This window comes from Amphiura filiformis, chromosome 19, assembly GCF_039555335.1.
Source record: "Amphiura filiformis chromosome 19, Afil_fr2py, whole genome shotgun sequence".
Classification (NCBI taxonomy): domain Eukaryota; kingdom Metazoa; phylum Echinodermata; class Ophiuroidea; order Amphilepidida; family Amphiuridae; genus Amphiura; species Amphiura filiformis.
In genome coordinates, this window is record NC_092646.1 from 27780010 (window position 1) to 27801408 (window position 21399).

Below are 21399 nucleotides of genomic sequence, written 5' to 3' on the forward strand. Positions count from 1 at the left end.
TGGGTTTTAGCTAAACATGGTTTTAAAATGGCGTATAAGTCAAAGAAGAAATGGCCATCAGAGATTGATTGAATTAAGAGGTTGGATGTCAGCATTTTTTTTTCAGTGAGTGTGTCGCAACATATTTTTCTTAGTGAGTGTAATGTATAGTGGGAATTCCAATTGAATGAACGCAGCTTTCAATATCGTGACGAACTTTTGCAGACACTGCGAGATGTGCGCCAGCGTGTGCGACTGTGCGTGAGTAACGCGGAAGTGAATCTAACCATGCCAACGCACTCGTGATTGGTTAGCATTGCATCCAAGGTCGTGCGTTCGTGTTGTAGTTTAAAATACGATATACGATCGCGGTATGATCGAGTACAGCTGTTGAAAGCTGCGTTCATTCAATTGGAGTTCCCACTATAATATATAAAGCAAAACCCGTTTTTAAATTTGTTTTATTTTATTCAGATGCTCAGCTTATAAACCAAAGCAGCATACAACGCGTAAGATTTAACACAAGATATCTATCCTGGGAGGAGAGAGATCATGTCTTTTCAGGAAAACCAGAAGTTTTGCTTAATGGTACGAAGTGGATTAAAACCTGCATATCGACGTCCTTGACAGAGACTGTCGATCTTCTCTGTGAAGCTCTTACTCCTTTGGTTCTATTAAATGAATATGATGATGAAGTCAGTGAAGAAATAGTTTATGAAAGCTCACGCCTACTTCTTCTCGGTGGATACGACACAGATAATCAGGAATTATTCAGCTATTTATTCGAAGGATACAGTGAATGCAGCGATATAGGCAATACTGAAATACTTCAACATTTTAATTCCATAATTTGTCATAAAGGTAATTACGTTTGATTCAACACAAGTAATTGAGGCGGATGTTGGTTTTTGCAAGTGGGTGTTTTGGTTTGGTATTAATAGTAATTAGGTCCATAATAAATATATGTAGTAAAATTTGAAAATGGAGCAACTATATATAAGGCCAAATAAAATACAGGTTGAAATCTAATGCGGTATGCGGTTTTTGTTTAATTTTTTTTTAAACAATTGAACAACGCCAATTTTGGGTATTTCATTATCACCCAAATACAATTCTATAGTGTAGTATATTGCAGCGAACCCCTTGTAGCTTAAATAGTAGGGCCTACAGAATAGAATTGGACTTTATCTTACAGCAATTTCATATTATGTAAATTTATTTGACTGACATTGTTCTTCCCTATAACCAAAGAGGAAACTTTCAAGGTGCTAAATGTAAACATATTTGGGTATAGAGTCCATGCAAAAGAGGATACAAACCGCATTATGTAAAACTTTCTCAGTATATTTCGCATGGAAGACTTGCTTGTTTTAATTCTACACATAGCAACATTTCTAATGCAGAACAATTCTTATGCCTACACCCAGATATCATTGGGTAGGCTGTAACTCAAGAACGCCAAGTCGAGATAGGTCAAACTATACTTCTTTCTGAATCTTTATGACCAGAGGAATCTTTGACAAAATCTGAGCAATTTTGAAATTTCAACTCTGTTGTATGAAACTTGACCCCTGTTGACCCCTACTTTTTGAATTTGTTAACATGGCTTACCTTTTTCTACGCTAGGCCCTCCTTCAAAATAATCTAATACCTATATCTTTGAAGCTGTCACTGAATAGAAAAGATACAACGCAAAGTACATATTTGCATCTTTATACACCAAGTGTATCTTTTACACTGCAAGTGAAATATGAACACTGTCAAATATTTAAATAAAGATAGCCATGACTGGTGTTGTCTATTCCTTCATATTTTCTGCAAAATGACAGTAAATTATTTATGTACATTAGCGAGATCTATTTGAAACTTTCTTGTTTTCAACCTAGAACATCTAATGTGAAGAAGTAAAACAAAATTATCAACCAAGTACAAGCTTTAAAGTAGCACAGAAGTAGAAATTGTGGGCAGCAATTGCATGAGGTGATTGATTGTCTTGTCCATATTGGGTATTAAAGAATGTGGGGAAGCAAATCTTCTGGGGAATATAACTTTGTAGACGTGTAGAAGAATAGACACCCCTGAGTTGGTCAAACCTTATACCAAACCATACCAATACATTGCTCTCATCATAAGGATTCAGAAAGAGTATAATTTGACGTGTCTTCGACATAGAGTTCTCGAGTTATAAGCAAAAAGGTCAAAGGTCAAATTTTGGGGTCCTTAGACAAAAAATGAATCACATTGAGAAACATTGGATTGTTTTGTTTCATAGGTAACGTCGGCTTTTTTTTTGCCATGTTACTAAGGTAACAAACCATCTGAGATTTGGCAAACTATTCCTTTTTTTAAAGGTTCTTACAAGTGGAGTAATCTGAGACTATTTTCTCAAAATCAAAATCAGAGGGTTTCCAATTTTTGTTCCCTGTGAAATCCAAATTTTAACATTTGACCTTTTCCCATATAACTCAAAAACTGTACATCGGAGATAAGTCAAACTATACTTTTTCTGAAAAATACAGGCTACATTTAGCGTTATAACTTCGAAATTTCGGTGTGATCAGAAACAAAATTGAAATTTAACATTAATTGTACAGCCGATTTTTGGCCAAATTTCGTAAAAATGTAAAAAAAATAGAAATAAAATTCAACTTCTGCAATTTTTTTAGGCAAACGCGCAACATAAATCAAATGCGCGCAGAGAACATGAGACGAATGTTTTTAAAAGGTTTTTGCAAGTGGAGTAATCTGAGACTATTTTTTTTCAATCAAAATCAGAGGGTTTTTCAATTTTTGTCCCCTGTGACCTTTTCCCCTATAACTCAAGAACTGTACATCGGAGATAAGTCAAACTATACTTTTTCTGAATCTTTGTGACGAGAATCGTACATAGGCTCAGTTCACATTTTAGAACCAACCTTGCACTGAGTAGAGCATTATACTACATGATACATTTTAGCTGATCGGGCCACCCTGGGTAAATATGATGCAATACAGGGACATTGTCATTGCGTACATTATATACGTGATCGCATGACTTAGGCTACATCCAGGAATATTTAAACTCTGACCCTGCAATACTGACCATCCAGTAACCACAGTAACATTCTTCTTTCTTTCTTTCTTTCTTTCTTTCTTTCTTTCTTTCTTTCTTTCTTTCTTTCTTTCTTTCTTTCTTTCTTTCTTTCTTTCTTTCTTTCTTTTCTTTCTTTCTTTCTTTCTTTCTTTCTTTCTTTCTTTCTATCTTTCTTTCTTTCTTTCTTTCTTTTCACTGTTTCGCCTTTTACTTTCTTTCTTTCTTTCTCTAGTTTATTATTATTATTATTATTATTATTATTTTTTATTATTATTATTATTATTATTATTATTATTATTATTATTATTATTATTATTATTATTATTATTATTATTATTATTATTATTATTATTATTATTATTATTATTATTATTATTATTAATATTATTATTCCACGCAGAGGTGATGGTGAAAGGTGGACCAAGTGTTCGTTTGTTAGAAGGCGGGCACAGTTGTCGTGGTTATTGCGATGAAGGACCTCCATTCGACAATAGTCATCCCCTCCCATACCGATGTTATTGCGACCATATGTGTACATTGTTTTGGGACTGTTGCTTTGACTATGATATTGTTTGCCCTCCAAACAAGTCGTCCACAATAGGTGATACTATCATTCAACAGGAAGTTAGAGATTATCATTTATCGTCATGTTCTAATATCTTCAACCTTCCGAGTCATCAAACTAGTACTGTCATGGTAACTAAATGTTCACCATCTTGGACGAATGTATTTGTGAAGGAAAGGTGTGAATTAATCGATTATAATATGACCTTGTCATTAGGTTGGCCAATAATTCACGTGACTAGTAGTAACCTTTTGTTTAAGAATATTTATTGCGCCGTGTGCAATATGATTAATCTATCTGAAATTGTGCTTATGCGTATGAACGAAACATTAACAATAACTGGTAATACCCAGATACACATAAATCACGAACTAAGGTTTTGTTATTCCTCAGCTCGCAGTCAATGCCCGCAGGATTATCAAAACGTATCTATAAAATCAGCATGTGATAGTACCTACCAGGGATATCTTTTATGTGGACCTAACAAAGACCAAATGAGAGATCCGTTAATTGACAAAAATATACTCTATAAGAATCCACATTGCGCGAGTTGTAATAAGAAAATTGACGGCGTACCATATTGCGAGAATGATCCATACCTCTTGCAAGCTTATACTTTTCCTCTTCCGTCATATGAAATTATCTGGAATTTCAGGCCCTTAAGCAGGAATGTATTTAATCAAGGGGATTATTTGTGCACCGAAAACGAAATATATGATTCCGTGGGTAAAACTTGCCGTTCTATAACTTGTTTAGAAGGTTTTACCAGGAATGGGGGGAAATGTGTTCCGAATTTTGAAATGCCGTGGGTCCTTCATGTGGGGTACTTTGGTCATTCCTTCACCGAGATCCTACACGAAGCAAAAGAAACAGAACAGAAATGCTTTCTAGATCTTCTTGTTGAAAACTGGTCCTATCACGGGTCTGAATCCATTTTTGGTTTTAATTTTGTGCTGACAAGTAAAAGTCGGAGAAATGATATTGCATGGGTTTATGGAATCGCGTTGGTAGCAGATGGAGAGATGAATTCCAACTTGTCAAAGGTAATTGAAGCTGTTGATGAAATTCTGTTATCATCGCACACAAGATTATGCAACATGACAAAGGTGGAAATCGTATCTATCTTTGAATACAATGGTAACCTAAATAGACATAATTGTTCTGAATGGTATCAGACGAGTCCTGGCAATGTCACTCTTGTTAATACAACAATCAAAGAAACAGCGTATCGCGTAGATGGAAAACTTGTCATTCCTTATTTTGTCATGCCTTCTTCTACATACACATTTCAAACAGAAGCTCAGCGATTTGTTAAACAGAGTTTATTAGTATTTTGTGGGACGCCGATTTCTGTTCTGAATTGTCCACTATTTACTTTAAACGCAGGTGACTTTAAGATACTCCGCAAAGGTAACAATAAAACAATGTTATTTTATGGCGATAAATTGTATGATTCGGATGATTTTGTCTTACTGAAAGATGGTAGAGCTCAAATTTGTAACCAGAAAGATAACATGCCGTCAAATAGCTCAAATGATAGTGATGAAAGGGCATTGATTCCGGGATTAATTTCACCGCGTGAAATGGTTAATACAATTGGGGTTGGTTTGTCATCCATGGGACTTTTCCTGACGTTTGCTGTCCATTGTATATTTTCTGAATTGAGAAATGCTCATGGTCGTGGAATCATGTCACTCTCTCTATCGATGTTTCTGGCTCAAATTTTGTCCGAGTTATCAGCTAGGTTAGATATTCCGCGACGTTTATGCGTATCCTTGGCTGTTATGACTCATTATTTTTGGCTGTCTGCTTTCGTGTGGATGTCAATAATTGCAGGTAATTTATTGAACATTTTTGTTATTAATCCATTAAGCAGAGTAGAGGACACGGTTTTGAATGTTGTTGGTCATTCACTGTTTGGTTGGGGTATACCACTTGTCATTGTTTCCATCACTATGATATGTCATTTCACAAGTGTACCATTAGAATATGCTGACGGTAGCATCTGCTGGATATCTGGTGGACAAGGATTGGCTAATCTTTTTGCATTTGGACTACCTGTTTCAGTGTGCCTGGTCATTAATGTTGTTTTCTTTGTGATCACCGTGGTGCACTTGTACCAGGCAAGACTGAAATCAAGAGAACTTCAAAACAATGTTTCCGCTGATGACTGGGAGCAGGTGACTATTTCTGCTAAGGTAAGTCTTTAACTTTTTTTTTTCACTATACCGGTACTCTTTAAGGGCTATGGTATGGACTTTTGCACAGTATTTTTTGTGGGACATGAGAACATATCAGACATATCGAATTGCATTCTGAATATGAAGAATGTCCTTCTGATATCAAATAATTGATTATGTGATCAATTGAGCATTTTCATGAAAAGTGGTGGATGTGATCACAATTAAGCGCCAAACATATTCAAGGTCATGTCAAGGTCATCTGAGGTCTGCTGTTGCATTGTTGGACAGCAATGAAACTTGGTGTGTGTTATCTTTCAGGGGGAAAATTTCCAAGGTTATTTGAGGTCAACTGAATATTCATTGCTGGGTTGTTAGGAAACTTACTTGGATTAATATTCATTGAGCTCTTTGTTACAATTCTGAGTTAAATATTTGAACAAGTTCATTAGGAATGTTGATTTTAACTGTAAATGTTGTTCATTTTGAACAATACCTATAAAACACGAAGGTGTTTAACTCACGTTTTAGTGACGTTTCACCACTATACTAGTGGCTTCTTAAGACTGGCAACTCATCACATCTAACTGTTTCCTTTTGCGGACAACAGGAGGAACCGTAGAAGACGTGATGAGTTTATTCAAAGATATTGTTGTCGTTTTTGTTTAGCGTGTCATGTCCTTTTCTGCGGATCCAAATGGCTTTTTTGAGCCACTTGGTAGTCTTGATCCAGCAATCACAATCTTTATTTCTAAGTTATGCTGGATGACGCTGCGAAACATACGCATATCAATCAACAATTTGTGCTCAAATATTACAAAATCATGATAATATCCAATTTTGTTCCATTATTTTCCCCCAGATCAGCAGCATAATTGGATTTACCTGGGCACTTGGCTACGTGGCGGGATTTACGAATGTTGCGGCAGTATGGTGGATATTCATCATCATCAATTCTATGCAAGGAGTCTTCATTTTCTTGGCGTTTGGAATTAATAGTCGTATTAGATCATTGCTTCGAGATAAATTTGGATAAATACATATTGCTCGTTCTTGCCTACATCAAAAGACAATTTGTATATACACAGCACAATAATTATTACAAAATCCTCGGATATTAGAAGACATCTGTGTAAACACAATATACATAATTGAAGGGGTGGGTGTAATATAGTCCTAACCCTCCCCTGTTAGTTACTACTGGTTTCAAATCAGTTGCAGTTAAAACATATAGATTGGACAACTACTTAATCCATTTTGATAAAAAAAGTAATCCTTATATTGTACTTATTAAAATAATGTGTAATTTTTGCACCAATATGAACTTATTGGCATGATTACAGCTATGTAATGTTCCCTGTTTTTCTTCAAAAAAGAAATGTGGGTTAGCACTATATTGCTACCGACTTTAAACCTGGGGTCCTAGATTTTCTATGAACAACAATTTTGATCTGGAATCATTGAGAGTGTGTTTCTTACATCAACAACGACTAGATTCGATATTTTTTCAAAGAAATATCCATCTCATAAGTACGTAGTTCTGGAAAGTAGTGTGGAATTCTTGGGGCAAAAAGATCCTAACCCACTAATTTACAAGTGACTGGTTTGTGTGTAAAAATTGTACGAATGATTTCAACAAAACATTTAGTCTGTTGAAGAAAGCCTATACTTTATGCTTGTATACTTTACTTGTGTAAATTCTCATGTACTTGGTCAACAAAAACTTATCGTGAAACCAGTAACATGTGTTTTAGATGGGTTAGGACTTTATTACACCCACCCCTTCAATTATCACAAAATATTGACATGCGAATAGTACAGTTTTGAATATTACACAAGATGACCAAGATAAAAAGAAAGAGGTTTCCTTCCAAAAACATTCAATCATAACCTCATCAATGAATATTTACATGATGATGTTTAAAGTGCTATCTATTGCATGATGAATTTACATGCGCTGCTTTAAATTTGCATTTTATGTATCTATGAATATTCTCAATCATCCAGGTAGTTGAATAAAGTTAGATTAGGTTATAAATCTTATCAACTGGACTTACTGTTTTTGTTGACTGCAGTATCACGTCATCTCTGATGCTTCATCGATCAGGCCTAGTGATGTGAATTGGCTCTGTGTTATTAACCTGTGACGTCACGGTGGTAGGAGCATACTTTTGAGGATAAAGACGTTATTGTGCTCGACAAAGAACATAGGTGGTTCGAAAGAGGGGTAAAGGAAGCAATTTATGTTCGCAGGGAGGAACCAACTTTGAATCGCGGAGGGGGACTACGACACAACTTGTCTCACAGCTACGAACCAACCATCAGGAATATTCCTCGGCAACTCCAGTGTGAGGTCAATAACACAGAGCCAATTCACATCACTAGGCCTGATGAAGCGTCAGAGATATGACGTGTTGTCAACAAAAACAGTAAGTCCAGTTGAAAAGATTAATAACCTAATCTAACTTTGCATTTTATGCTTCACTGATTTTTCGGACTTTATGTTTGTCTCTCGATTGCATTCATAGAATTTGGTTATGCTTTCTATCTTATTCATTCATACTTTTCTAGCATTTCATCAACGTTAACATTTGCAGCTCAATTTATTACTGGTTTATACCTTTCTTTTTCCTTTAAGTTTTACCTGATATTTGCTGCAACATTAAGGGGTTACGACGTGTTGTTGGTCGAAGCAGCCAAAAATAAGATTTTCATTATTTAAATCAATATATTATTGAAAAATAACACTTTGACGTTTTGCCAAAGTTCCTTCTACAAATCATATACTTTGAAAATGTGCTTTATTCATTTAAAGTGTTGTTGTTTCAGCCCTCTTTACAACATAACTCAAGAACCACAGGACCTACAAAAGTATATCTGTGATATTTGAATTCTTCTACATGTTCGCTATGACCAATGCATTTTTGCCAAAGCTCACTACCATTCGCAAGATGCTGTGAACTACCAAATTGCAACAGTTTAAAATAGTTGATAACCTTAAACTTTATTTATATCTTTTATTATCAAGTATGGGTTCATAATCATGTAACCTTACTTAAACATTGAATATTGTATTTATGCTATAGACTTGTTATGTAACCATCAAATGGGTGCCACAACTCTACACGCTTTGCGTTTCTATGGCATCCACATCTCTCACACCACCTTCAAAAGTATTATTTTGTAATATTAATATTAGTATCTCAATTGTAAATTATTTTGCATTGCTTTTTGTATATTGTTTCTAATTTATTACAAAACGTTTTCTCTGCCCCCCCCCCATCCATAGGGCCTATTTTTATTGAGACACCCTGTATATTATATCGCAGTCACATTATTGAGACCCGCCACATCATTGATCCTTCTTTCTTCATACTACACTAGTCAATGGTATCATCTGCAATTCTATATTATATCTTCATCTCTTTATTTGAGCCCCGTCACATCATTGATCCTTATTTCATAACACACCAGTTAATGTTAATACCAATGTTAACATCTGCAATCCTATACTATACCCCAGTTACATCCTTGATCTCCAACTCTTTATTTGAGCCCCGTCACATCAATGATCTTTATTAATTTTCTTCACACTACACTAGTCAATGTTAACACTTGCAATTGTATACTATAGCGCAGTCACATCTTTGATCTTCATCTCTTTATTTGAGCCCTGTCACATCATTGTGATGATGTGACAGGGCTCAAAGGCTGTCCCTATTGGGTCACTCCATATGAAATCAAGGAGGCGTCCCACCTGACCCCTTCAGATTTGCTTTATATTGTAGTCATATGTTGTACCTGTAAAAATATTAAAAACCTGCAAATTTGAGGTCTGTAGCTCTTACGGATTTTCTGTGGCAGCCATTTAAAGTTGGAGTAGGTGGGTCTAAATTTGGACCAAAAAGTTGCCCTTTAAATAAATTTCATCTTTGGGAGTCTGTGCCTTCTTTATAAAAAGAAAGAGAGGTCTGAAACTTTGTATACAAACTAATTGCATGCCCAATTTGTCAAAAAATAAAAAATAAAAAAATTCTGTAATTGCGCGTTGTATCACGGGGTCATTAAATATGCAAGAAAAAATGTAATGTTTTGTAAACTGGCAAGTTTAGCCCCCCTAAATTCACATTTTTTGTCAGATTAATTATTTGTTGTTATCACTGATGCTATGTATAGCATAAATACAATGCATATCAAAAATTGAGGTCACAACTCATTTACATTTCGAACAGCGCCCTCACGAAGATGAAATTTATTGCAAATTCAACATTTTCAGGGGCCCAAAGTCGATGTGGTCCACCTTCAAAATTTATAAAACATCACTTTTATATAACTACTAGTCTTGAATTACAACTTTGGTAAGTCCCAGTAATTGTATAGGTTGATTTCATATAAAATGACAAGCCCAAAGTTGACCATTTTCTTATGATTGCATGTAGTGCAAATGTGCCGAATTCGGAAGGCTTGAAAGTCAAATTGGCCACAATATTGAAAATAATGATTAGATGAGTAGTTATTGGTCCTATTTACTTTTATTTCCATTTCATTTTCAATATATACAGATTTTCTATGGTAGCCATTTAAAATTGGTGTATATGAACATTAATGCAAATTCACCATTTTCAGGGGGTCCAAAGTCGATGTGGTCAACCTACAAAATTTATAAAACATCACTTTTATATGACTACTGGTCTTAAATTACAACTTTGCTCAATCCCAGTAATTTTATAGGTTGACTTCATATAAAACAACAAGCCCAAAGTTGACCATTTTCTTATGATTGCATGTACTGCAAATGTGCCGAATTCGGAAGGTTTAAAAGTCAAAATGGCCACAATATTGAAAATAAATGACTAGATGCGTAGTTATTGGCCCTATTTACTTTTATTTCATTTTATTTTCAATATTGGGGCCAATTTGACTTTCAAGCCTTCCGAATTCGGCACATTTGCACTACATGCAATCATAAGAAAATGGTCAACTTTTGGCTTGTTGTTTTATATGAAGTCAACCTATACAATTATTGGGACTTAGCAAAGTTGGAATTTAAGACTAGTAGTTATATAAAAGTGATGTTTTATAAATTTTGAAAGTGGACCACATCGACTTTGGGGCCCCTGAAAATGTTGAATTTACAATAAATGTCATCTTCGTGAGGGCGCTGTTCGAAATGTAAATGAGTTGTGACCTCAATTTTTTGGATATGCATTGTATTTATCCTATATATAGCATCAGTGATAACAAAAAATAATTAATGTGACAAAAAATGTGAATTTAAGAGGGTTAAACTTGCCAGTTTACAAAACCTTGCATTTTTTCTTGCATATTTAATGACCCCATGACACAACGCGCAATTACAGAATTTTTTTATTTTTTATTTTTTTGACAAATTGGGCATGCAGTTAGTTTGTATACAAAGTCTTAGACCTCTCTCTCTTTTTATAAAGAAGGCACAGACTCCCAAAGATGAAATTTATTTAAAGGGCAACTTTTGGGTCCAAATTTAGACCCCCTACTCCAACTTTAAATGGCTGCCACAGAAAATCCGCAAGAGCTACAGACCTCAAATTTGCAGGTTTTAATATTTTTACAGGTACAACATATGACTAAAATATAAAGCAAATCTGAGGGGGTCAGGTGGGCGCCTCCTTGATTTCATATGGAGTAACCCTATTCTGACCCTATTATAGTTACGCTCAATTATCCCTATTCTTTCTTCTTTCTTCTTCTTCCCTTCTTTGCTTTCTATAATCTAGTCGGATAACTTGTATTGTATTGTTTTGTCCCCTATACCGCCACCAGTTTATACACATGATAAATTATATTTGATTAATTATTGAGGTCCCTGCAGCTTCACGCTATGCGTTTAGCAGGGTCCTCGTCAGTCAATATTATTTTAGTCACATTATTATTATATGTGACCGTACAGCACTGAATGAGCCGTAAATGTCCTCAATTGTATTCTGAGTTACAGTGTAAAATGGGCATGAAGGTCATATTCATAGGTATTTCAATTTGGTGCTACGTGTATCTCATTAAATGAGGTACACGTAGCACCAAATTGAGGTACCTATGAATACGACCTTCATGCCCATTTTACACTGTAACTCAGAATACAATTGAGGACATTTACGGCTCATTCGTGCTGTACGGTCACATATAAGATAAATTATCTGATTTGTAAATTGCCTATATCCACATATAAACACATTATTATATATTGTATATTAACGTCATGAACAGTAATATTATATATTACATAGATTATGTATTCAAGTTATATTAACCATCACAAATTATTATCAATATATCTTTTTGTTAATATTATTGCAATTTACTCTTATTATTAATTGTTATTATATGTTATTATGTTATTATTATATATGCTATGCTATGTATGATATTGATTGATAAAATAAATTTGAACTTTGAACTTTGAACATTGATCCTTATTTCTTCACACTACACTAGTCAATGTTAACATCTGCAATTCTATACTAAACCCCAGTTACATCCTTGATCTTCATCTCTTTAATTGAACCCCGTCACATCCTTGATCCTTATTTCTTCACACTACATTAGTCAATGTTAACATTCTGCAAATATCCTATACTATACCCCAGTTACATCCTTGATCTTCATCTCTTCAATTGAACCCCGTCACATCCTTGATCCTTATTTCTTCACACTACATTAGTCAATGTTAACATTCTGCAAATATGCTATACTATACCCCAGTTACATTCTTGAACTTCATCTCTTTATTTGAGCCCAGTCACATCCTTGATCCTTATTTTTTCACACTGCACTAGTCAATGTTAACATCTGCAATTCTATACTATAGCGCAGTCACATCCTTGATCTTTATTTCTTCACACTACACTAGTCAATGTTAACATCTGCAATTTTATACTATACCCCAGTTACATCCTTGACCTTCACCTCTTTATTTGAGCTCCATCACCTCCTTGATCCTTATTTCTTCACACTACACTAGTCAATGTTAACATCTGCAATCCTATACTAAACCCCAGTTACATCCTTGATCTTCAACTTTTTATTTGAGCCCCGTCACATCCTTGATCCTTATATCTGCACATTGCACTAGTCAATGTTAACACCTGCAATTTTTTACTAGAGCGCAGTCACATCTTTGATCTTCATCTCGTTATTTGAGCCCCGTCACATCCTTGATCCTTATTTCTTCACACTACACTAGTCAATGTTAACATCTGCAATTCTATACTATAGCGCAGTCACATCCTTGATCGCTTTATTTGAGCCCCGTCACATCCTTGATCCTTATTTCTTCACATTACACTAGTCAATGTTAACATCTGCAATTCTATAGTAAAGCGCAGTAACAGTAACATCCTTGATCTTCAACACTTTATTTGTCACGGCCTTGATCCTCATTTCTTCACACTACACTAGTCAATGTTAACATCTGCAATTCTATACTATAGCGCAGTCACATCCTTGATCTTCATCTCTTTATTTGAGCTCCGTCACATCCTTGATCCATATTTCTTCACATTACACTAGTCAATGTTAACATCTGCAATTCTATAGTATAGCTCAGTAACAGTAACATCCTTGATCTTCAACTCTTTATTTAAGCCCGTCACATCCTTGATCCTTATTTCTTCACACTACACTAGTCAATGTTTACATCTGCAATTCTATACTATAGCGCAGTCACATCCTTGATCTTCATCTCTTTATTTGAGCCCCGTCATACCCTTGATCCTTATTTCTTCACACTACACTAGTCAATGTTAACATCTGCAATTCTATACTATAGCGCAGTCATATCCTTCATCCTTATTTTTTCACACTACACTAGTCAATGTTAACATCTGCAATTCTATACTATAGCGCAGTAATATTCTTGATCTTCATCTCTTTATTTGTGCCCCGTCACATCCTTGATCCTTATTTCTTCACACTACATTAGTCAATGTTAACATCTCCAATTCTATACTATAGCGCAGTCACAACCGTGATCTTCATCTCTTTATTTGAGCCCCGTCACATCCATGATCCTTATTTCTATACACTACATTAGTCAATGTTAACATCTGCAATTCAATACTATTATAGCGCAGTCACATGCTTGATCTTCATCTCTTTATATGAGATCCGTCATATCCTTGATCTTCATCTCTTTATTTGAGCCCCGCCACATCCTTCATCCTTCAGTTTCTTCACACTACACTAGTCAATGTTAACATCTGCAATACTATACTATGGCGCAGTAGCATCCTTGATCTCCGTCTCTTTATTTGAGCCCCGTCATATCGTTAACCCTTATTCCTTTAAACTACACTAGTCAATGTTAATATCTGCAATTGTATACTATAGCGCAGTCACATCCTTGATCTTCATCTCTTTATTTGAGCCCCGTCACATCCTTGATCCGTATATCTTCACACTACACTAGTGTTAACACCTGCAATTTGTTTCTATAGCGCAGTCACATCCTTGATCTTCATCTCTTTATTTCAGATCCGTCATATCCTTGATCCTTATTTCTTCACACTACACTAGTCAATGTTAACATCTGCAATTCTATACTATAGCGCAGTCACATCCTTGATCTTCAACTCTGTGCCCCATCACATCCTTGATCCTTATTTCTTCACACTACACTAGTCAATGTTAACATCTGCAATTCAATAGTATAGCGCAGTCACATCCTTGATCTTCATCTCTGAATTTGAGCCCCGTCACATCCTTGATCCTTATTTCTTCACACTACACTAGTCAATGTTAACATCTGCAATTCTATACTATAGCGCAGTCACATCCTTGATCTTCAACTCTGTGCCCCATCACATCCTTGATCCTTATTTCTTCACACTACACTAGTCAATGTTAACATATGCAATTCTATAGTATAGCGCAGTCACATCCTTGATATTTTTCTCTGAATTTGAGCCCCGTCACATCCTTGATCCTTATTTCTTCACACTACACTAGTCAATGTTAACATCTGCAATTCTATACTATAGCGCAGTCACATCCTTGATCTTCATCTCTTTATTTGAGCTCCGTCACATCCTTGATCCATATTTCTTCACATTACACTAGTCAATGTTAACATCTGCAATTCTATAGTATAGCTCAGTAACAGTAACATCCTTGATCTTCAACTCTTTTTTTAAGCCCGTCACATCCTTGATCCTTATTTCTTCACGCTACACTAGTCAATGTTTACATCTGCAATTCTATACTATAGCGCAGTCACATCCTTGATCTTCATCTCTTTATTTGAGCCCCGTCATACCCTTGATCCTTATTTCTTCACACTACACTAGTCAATGTTAACATCTGCAATTCTATACTATAGCGCAGTCATATCCTTCATCCTTATTTTTTCACACTACACTAGTCAATGTTAACATCTGCAATTCTATACTATAGCGCAATAATATTCTTGATCTTCATCTCTTTATTTGTGCCCCGTCACATCCTTGATCCTTATTTCTTCACACTACATTAGTCAATGTTAACATCTCCAATTCTATACTATAGCGCAGTCACAACCGTGATCTTCATCTCTTTATTTGAGCCCCGTCACATCCATGATCCTTATTTCTATACACTACATTAGTCAATGTTAACATCTGCAATTCAATACTATTATAGCGCAGTCACATGCTTGATCTTCATCTCTTTATATGAGATCCGTCATATCCTTGATCTTCATCTCTTTATTTGAGCCCCGCCACATCCTTCATCCTTCAGTTTCTTCACACTACACTAGTCAATGTTAACATCTGCAATACTATACTATGGCGCAGTAGCATCCTTGATCTCCGTCTCTTTATTTGAGCCCCGTCATATCGTTAACCCTTATTCCTTTAAACTACACTAGTCAATGTTAATATCTGCAATTGTATACTATAGCGCAGTCACATCCTTGATCTTCATCTCTTTATTTGAGCCCCGTCACATCCTTGATCCGTATATCTTCACACTACACTAGTGTTAACACCTGCAATTTGTTTCTATAGCGCAGTCACATCCTTGATCTTCATCTCTTTATTTGAGCCCCGCCACATCCTTCATCCTTCAGTTTCTTCACACTACACTAGTCAATGTTAACATCTGCAATACTATACTATGGCGCAGTAGCATCCTTGATCTCCGTCTCTTTATTTGAGCCCCGTCATATCGTTAACCCTTATTCCTTTAAACTACACTAGTCAATGTTAATATCTGCAATTGTATACTATAGCGCAGTCACATCCTTGATCTTCATCTCTTTATTTGCGCCCCGTCACATCCTTGATCCGTATATCTTCACACTACACTAGTGTTAACACCTGCAATTTGTTTCTATAGCGCAGTCACATCCTTGATCTTCATCTCTTTATTTCAGATCCGTCATATCCTTGATCCTTATTGTTCACACTACACTAGTCAATGTTAACATTCTACAATCCTATACTATGCTCCAGTTACATCCTTGATCTTCATCTCTTCACACTACACTAAACAATGTTTAATATAACAACTGCAATTTTATACTATAGCGCAGTCACATCCTTGAATTTCATCTCTTTATTTGAGCCCCTTCACATCCTTGATTATATCTTCACACTACACTAGTCAATGTTAGCATCTGTAATTTTATAGTATAGCGCAGTCATATCCTTGATCTTCATCTCTTTATTTGAGCTCCGTCACATCCTTGATCCTTATTTCTTCACACTACACTAGTCAATGTTAACATCTCCAATTCTATACTATAGCGCAGTCACCTCCTTGATCTTCATCTCCTTATTTGAGCCCCGTCACATCCTTAATCTTTATTTCTTCACATTACACTAGCCAACGTTAACATCTGCAATTCTATACTATATCGCAGTCACATCCTTGATCTTCATCTTATTTATTTGAGCCCCGTCACATCCTTGATCCTTATTTCTTCACACGACACTAGTCAATGTAAACATCTGCAATTCTATACTATAGCGCAGTCACATCCTTGATCTTCATCTCTTTATTTGAGCCCCGTCACATCCTTGATCTTTATTACTTCACAGTACAATAGTCAATGTAAACATCTGCAATTCTATACTATAGCGCAGTCACATCCTTGATCTTCAACTCTTTATTTGAGTCTCTTCACGTCCTTGATCCTTATTTCTTCACACTACACTAGTCAATGTTAACATCTGCAATTCTATACTATAGCGCAGTCACATCCTTGATCTTCATCTCTTTATTTGAGCCCCGTCACATCCTTGATCTTTATTACTTCACACTACATTAGTCAATGTTAACATCTCCAATTCCATACTATAGCGCAGTCACATCCGTGATCTTCATCTCTTTATTTGAGTCTCTTCACGTCCTTGATCCTTATTTCTTCACACTACATTAGTCAATGTTAACATCTCCAATTCTATACTATAGCGCAGTCACATCCGTGATCTTCATCTCTTTATTTGAGCCCCGTCACATCCATGATCCTTATTTCTATACGCAGTCACATCATTGATCTTCATCTCTTTATTTGAGCCCCGTCACATCCTTGATCTCAATTTTTTCACACTACACTAGTCAATGATAACACCTGCAATTTTATACTATAGCATAGCCACATCCTTGATCGTCATCTCTTTATTTGAGCCCCGTCACATCCCGGGTCACATCCTTGATCCTTATTCCATTCTTCTTCACACTACATTTCGTCGGTCGCAACACATAGTGGCGTACGTGAAGGACAAAATACGTTTCCGAGCAAATCGTTTTTGAGGGATATGCTACTAGTAACAGAGTCGATACGTCTCCCCTATCATCCCTCAGTGTCCCGATTCCATTTGAAATTGTAGTTTAAGGTTCAAACTATTAAACTGTATTGTTAATAGTTAACAAGGAATAACTATTATATGATAATAGCTAGCTCTAAACTTATACGCCACTATGTGAAACGGAAAATTTGGAAAATCACTCTACGCCAGCGCCATTATGTGTTGTGACCGACGATTTGCAATTCTATACTATAGTCACATCCTTGATCTTCATCTCTTTATTTGTACCCCGTCACATCCTTGATCCTTATTTCTTCACACTACACTAGTCAGAGTTAACATATGTAATTCTATAGTATAGCGCAGTCACATCCTTGATCTTCATCTCTTTATTTGAGCCTCGTCACATCCTTGATGCTTATTTCTTCACCTTGCACTAGTCAATGTTAACACTTGCATTTTTTTTACTATAGTGCAGTCACATCCTTGATCTTCATGTCTTTATTTGAGCCCATCACATCCTTGATCCTTATTTCTTCACACTGCACTAGTCAATGTTAACATTCTGCAAATATCCTATACTATACCCCAGTTACATCCTTGATCTTCTTGGGCCCCGTCACATGCTTGATCCTTATTTCTTCACACTACACTAGTCAATGTTAACATCTGCAATACTATACTATATGGCGCAGTAGCATCCTTGATCTCCATTTCTTTATTTGAGCCCCGTCATATCGTTGACCTTTATTCCTTTATACTACACTAGTCAATGTTAATATCTGCAATAATTCTATACTAAAGCGCAGTCGCATCCTTGATCCTCATCTCTTTATTTGCGCCTCGTCACATTCTTGATCCTTCTTTCGTCATACGTAGTCAAAGTTAACATCTCCAAATTATTCTATACTGTATCTGATCCTTATTTCTTCACATTACACTAGTCAATGTTAACACCTGCAATTTTTTACTAGAGCGCAGTCACATCTTTGATCTTCATCTCTTTATTTGAGCCCCGTCACATCCTTGATCCTTATTTCTTCACACTACACTAGTCAATGTTAACACCTGCAATTTTTTACTAGAGCGCAGTCACATCTTTGATCTTCATCTCTTTATTTGAGCCCCGTCACATCCTTGATCCTTATTTATTCACACTACACTAGTCAATGTTAACACCTGCAATTTTTTACTAGAGCGCAGTCACATCTTTGATCTTCATCTCTTTATTTGAGCCCCATCACATCCTTGATCCTTATTTCTTCACACTACACTAGTCAATGTTAACATTCTGCAAATATCCTATACTATACCCCAGTTACATTCTTGAACTTCATCTCTTTATTTGAGCCCAGTCACATCCTTGATCCTTATTTCTTCACACTGCACTAGTTAATGTTAACACCTGCAATTTTTTTACTATAGCGCAGTCACATCCTTGATCTTCGTCTCTTTATTTGAGCCCCAACACATCCTTGATCCTTATTTCTTCACACTACACTAGTCAATGTTAACATCTCCAATTCTATACTATAGCGCAGTCACCTCCTTGATCTTCATCTCCTTATTTGAGCCCCGTCACATCCTTAATCTTTATTTCTTCACATTACACTAGCCAACGTTAACATCTGCAATTCTATACTATATCGCAGTCACATCCTTGATCTTCATCTTATTTATTTGAGCCCCGTCACATCCTTGATCCTTATTTCTTCACACGACACTAGTCAATGTAAACATCTGCAATTCTATACTATAGCGCAGTCACATCCTTGATCTTCATCTCTTTATTTGAGCCCCGTCACATCCTTGATCTTTATTACTTCACAGTACAAACAAAATATATTTTCATTGTAGACTTTAAAAAGTGTATATTTTTTTCATTTGAGCATAATCTAGCAGTTGATGTTGTTGTTGCAAACTGTGCGCGCAGTAATAAAACAATAATTTAAAATATTTTGTTTTTCTGATGACTTGCAGTTAATGTAAGATGTCTATTTGTGTGGATATAGTGTAAATGATGATGATGATGATGATGACGATGACGATGATGATGATGATGATGATGATGATGATGATGATGATGATGATGATGATGGATAATACAAATAATGTCAGATGATTATTAGAGTCGTGATGGTGATGATGATGGCAGTGATGAGGAATTTAATTTAGTATGAATTTTCCACCCCCCCTCCCGCACCCACCAGTCAATGTTGTTTTGATACTGAGTCAGGAACGGACAATTGGTCTAGTATTGGCTCCAACATTGGGTTCTATTAGACTCCTAAGAATAAAAAAATTAGGATTCAAAATTGTAGAGTCCGAACACGGAGGCTGATCATAAGACCCAGATCAACATTGTTACGGGGGAGGGGGGTCGAATATCAGTTCATGGTCCTCAACTGTCCTAAGACTAGTTTCCGTACTTTGCGTTTTGTTTACAATTTTACAACATTTAAAAATAAAGTGGATTATTTACATTCGATTTAAAAATATTGTTTTAGATAATGATTTGGAAATTCAAAATCATATTTGCCACACAAAGTGCATTTCTTTGAAGTGAATATAATTACATCCGAAATGAACGAATTCGGTGTTGTGTGCTATGAGCCAAAAATGACATCATCTCTAAATACACAGTTCAGTGACCTCGAGGCCTCCATTCAACAAGAAAGTTAACCTGCTGTTATAGAAGATGCGTTATTATACACAATACGCTCAGAGGTCAATTTATGAGTGCACAGACATTATAAGGTCAACAAACTATGTCTTTATAATTAGAACAGCATGGTCATCGGACCAAGGCCAAATCGACTTTTACGATGTTTATTGAAGAGATCAGATATGCATAATCTCACTTTGCGAGAAGATAAGGTCAACTTTTTCCATGTTAAAAATAGAATTACATGCTAGCAGAGAAGATATAATAAACTTCTCTGATGCTAGGCATGTTTGTTCCTCTTTGTCGTTTGTGTATTAATTTTCATCATCATCATAATCATCATCATCATCATCATCATCATCATCATCATCATCATCATCATCATCATCATCATCGTCATCGTCATCATTATCATTATCATCATCATCATCGTCGTCGTCGTCGTCATCATCATCATCATCATCATATCATCATCATCACCATCATCATTACCTGACTACTAGCAACAAACCCATACCAAGGAAAATAAAATCATATCAATTTTGCTGCAAGCCCTCAGAGAAAATTAATATACAAATATTGAAAATCATGTTTTATTACAACTTATTTAATAAGTAATAGGAATTTACACACAACCATGACAACTGCTAAATTAAGCTGAAATGAAGAAAAAGTAGACTATAAAAAAATCTATATTGAAAATAAATATTGTTTACAATAGTCAATGTAAACATCTGCAATTCTATACTATAGCGCAGTCACATCCTTGATCTTCAACTCTTTATTTGAGTCTCTTCACGTCCTTGATCCTTATTTCTTCACACTACACTAGTCAATGTTAACATCTGCAATTCTATACTATAACGCAGTCACCTCCTTGATCTTCATCTCTTTATTTGAGCCCCGTCACATCCTTGATCCTTATTTCTTCACACTACACTAGTCAATGTTAACATCTGCAATTCTATACTATAGCGCAGTCAGATCATTGATCTTCATCTCTTTATTTGTACCCCGTCACATCCATGATCTTTATTTCTTCACACTACACTAGTCAATGTTAACATCTGCACTTCTATAGTATAGCGCAGTCACATCCTTGATCTTCATCTCTTTATTTGAGCCCCGTCACATCCTTGATCCTTATTTCTTCACACTACACTAGTCAATGT

At 35.7% G+C, this 21399-nt stretch overlaps 1 protein-coding gene across 1 annotated transcript; it reads left to right on the forward strand.

Moving 5' to 3' along the window:
- The first annotated feature begins 5572 nt into the window (after positions 1-5572).
- On the forward strand, positions 5573-6833 carry LOC140140479 (adhesion G-protein coupled receptor D1-like). The gene is made up of 2 exons (XM_072162238.1): positions 5573-5815; positions 6660-6833. Exons 1-2 carry the CDS (start codon positions 5573-5575, stop codon positions 6831-6833), a joined length of 417 nt encoding a protein of 138 aa, XP_072018339.1.
- The last annotated feature ends 14566 nt before the right edge of the window (positions 6834-21399 follow it).

Excerpts from the sequence above, each read along its gene's own strand:
- LOC140140479 (XM_072162238.1), top strand. The coding sequence starts at position 5,573 with ATGATATGTCATTTCACAAGTGTACCATTAGAATATGCTGACGGTAGC. Across the intron at positions 5,816-6,659 it reads AGGTGACTATTTCTGCTAAG|ATCAGCAGCATAATTGGATT; the intron begins GTAAGTCTTTAA and ends ATTTTCCCCCAG.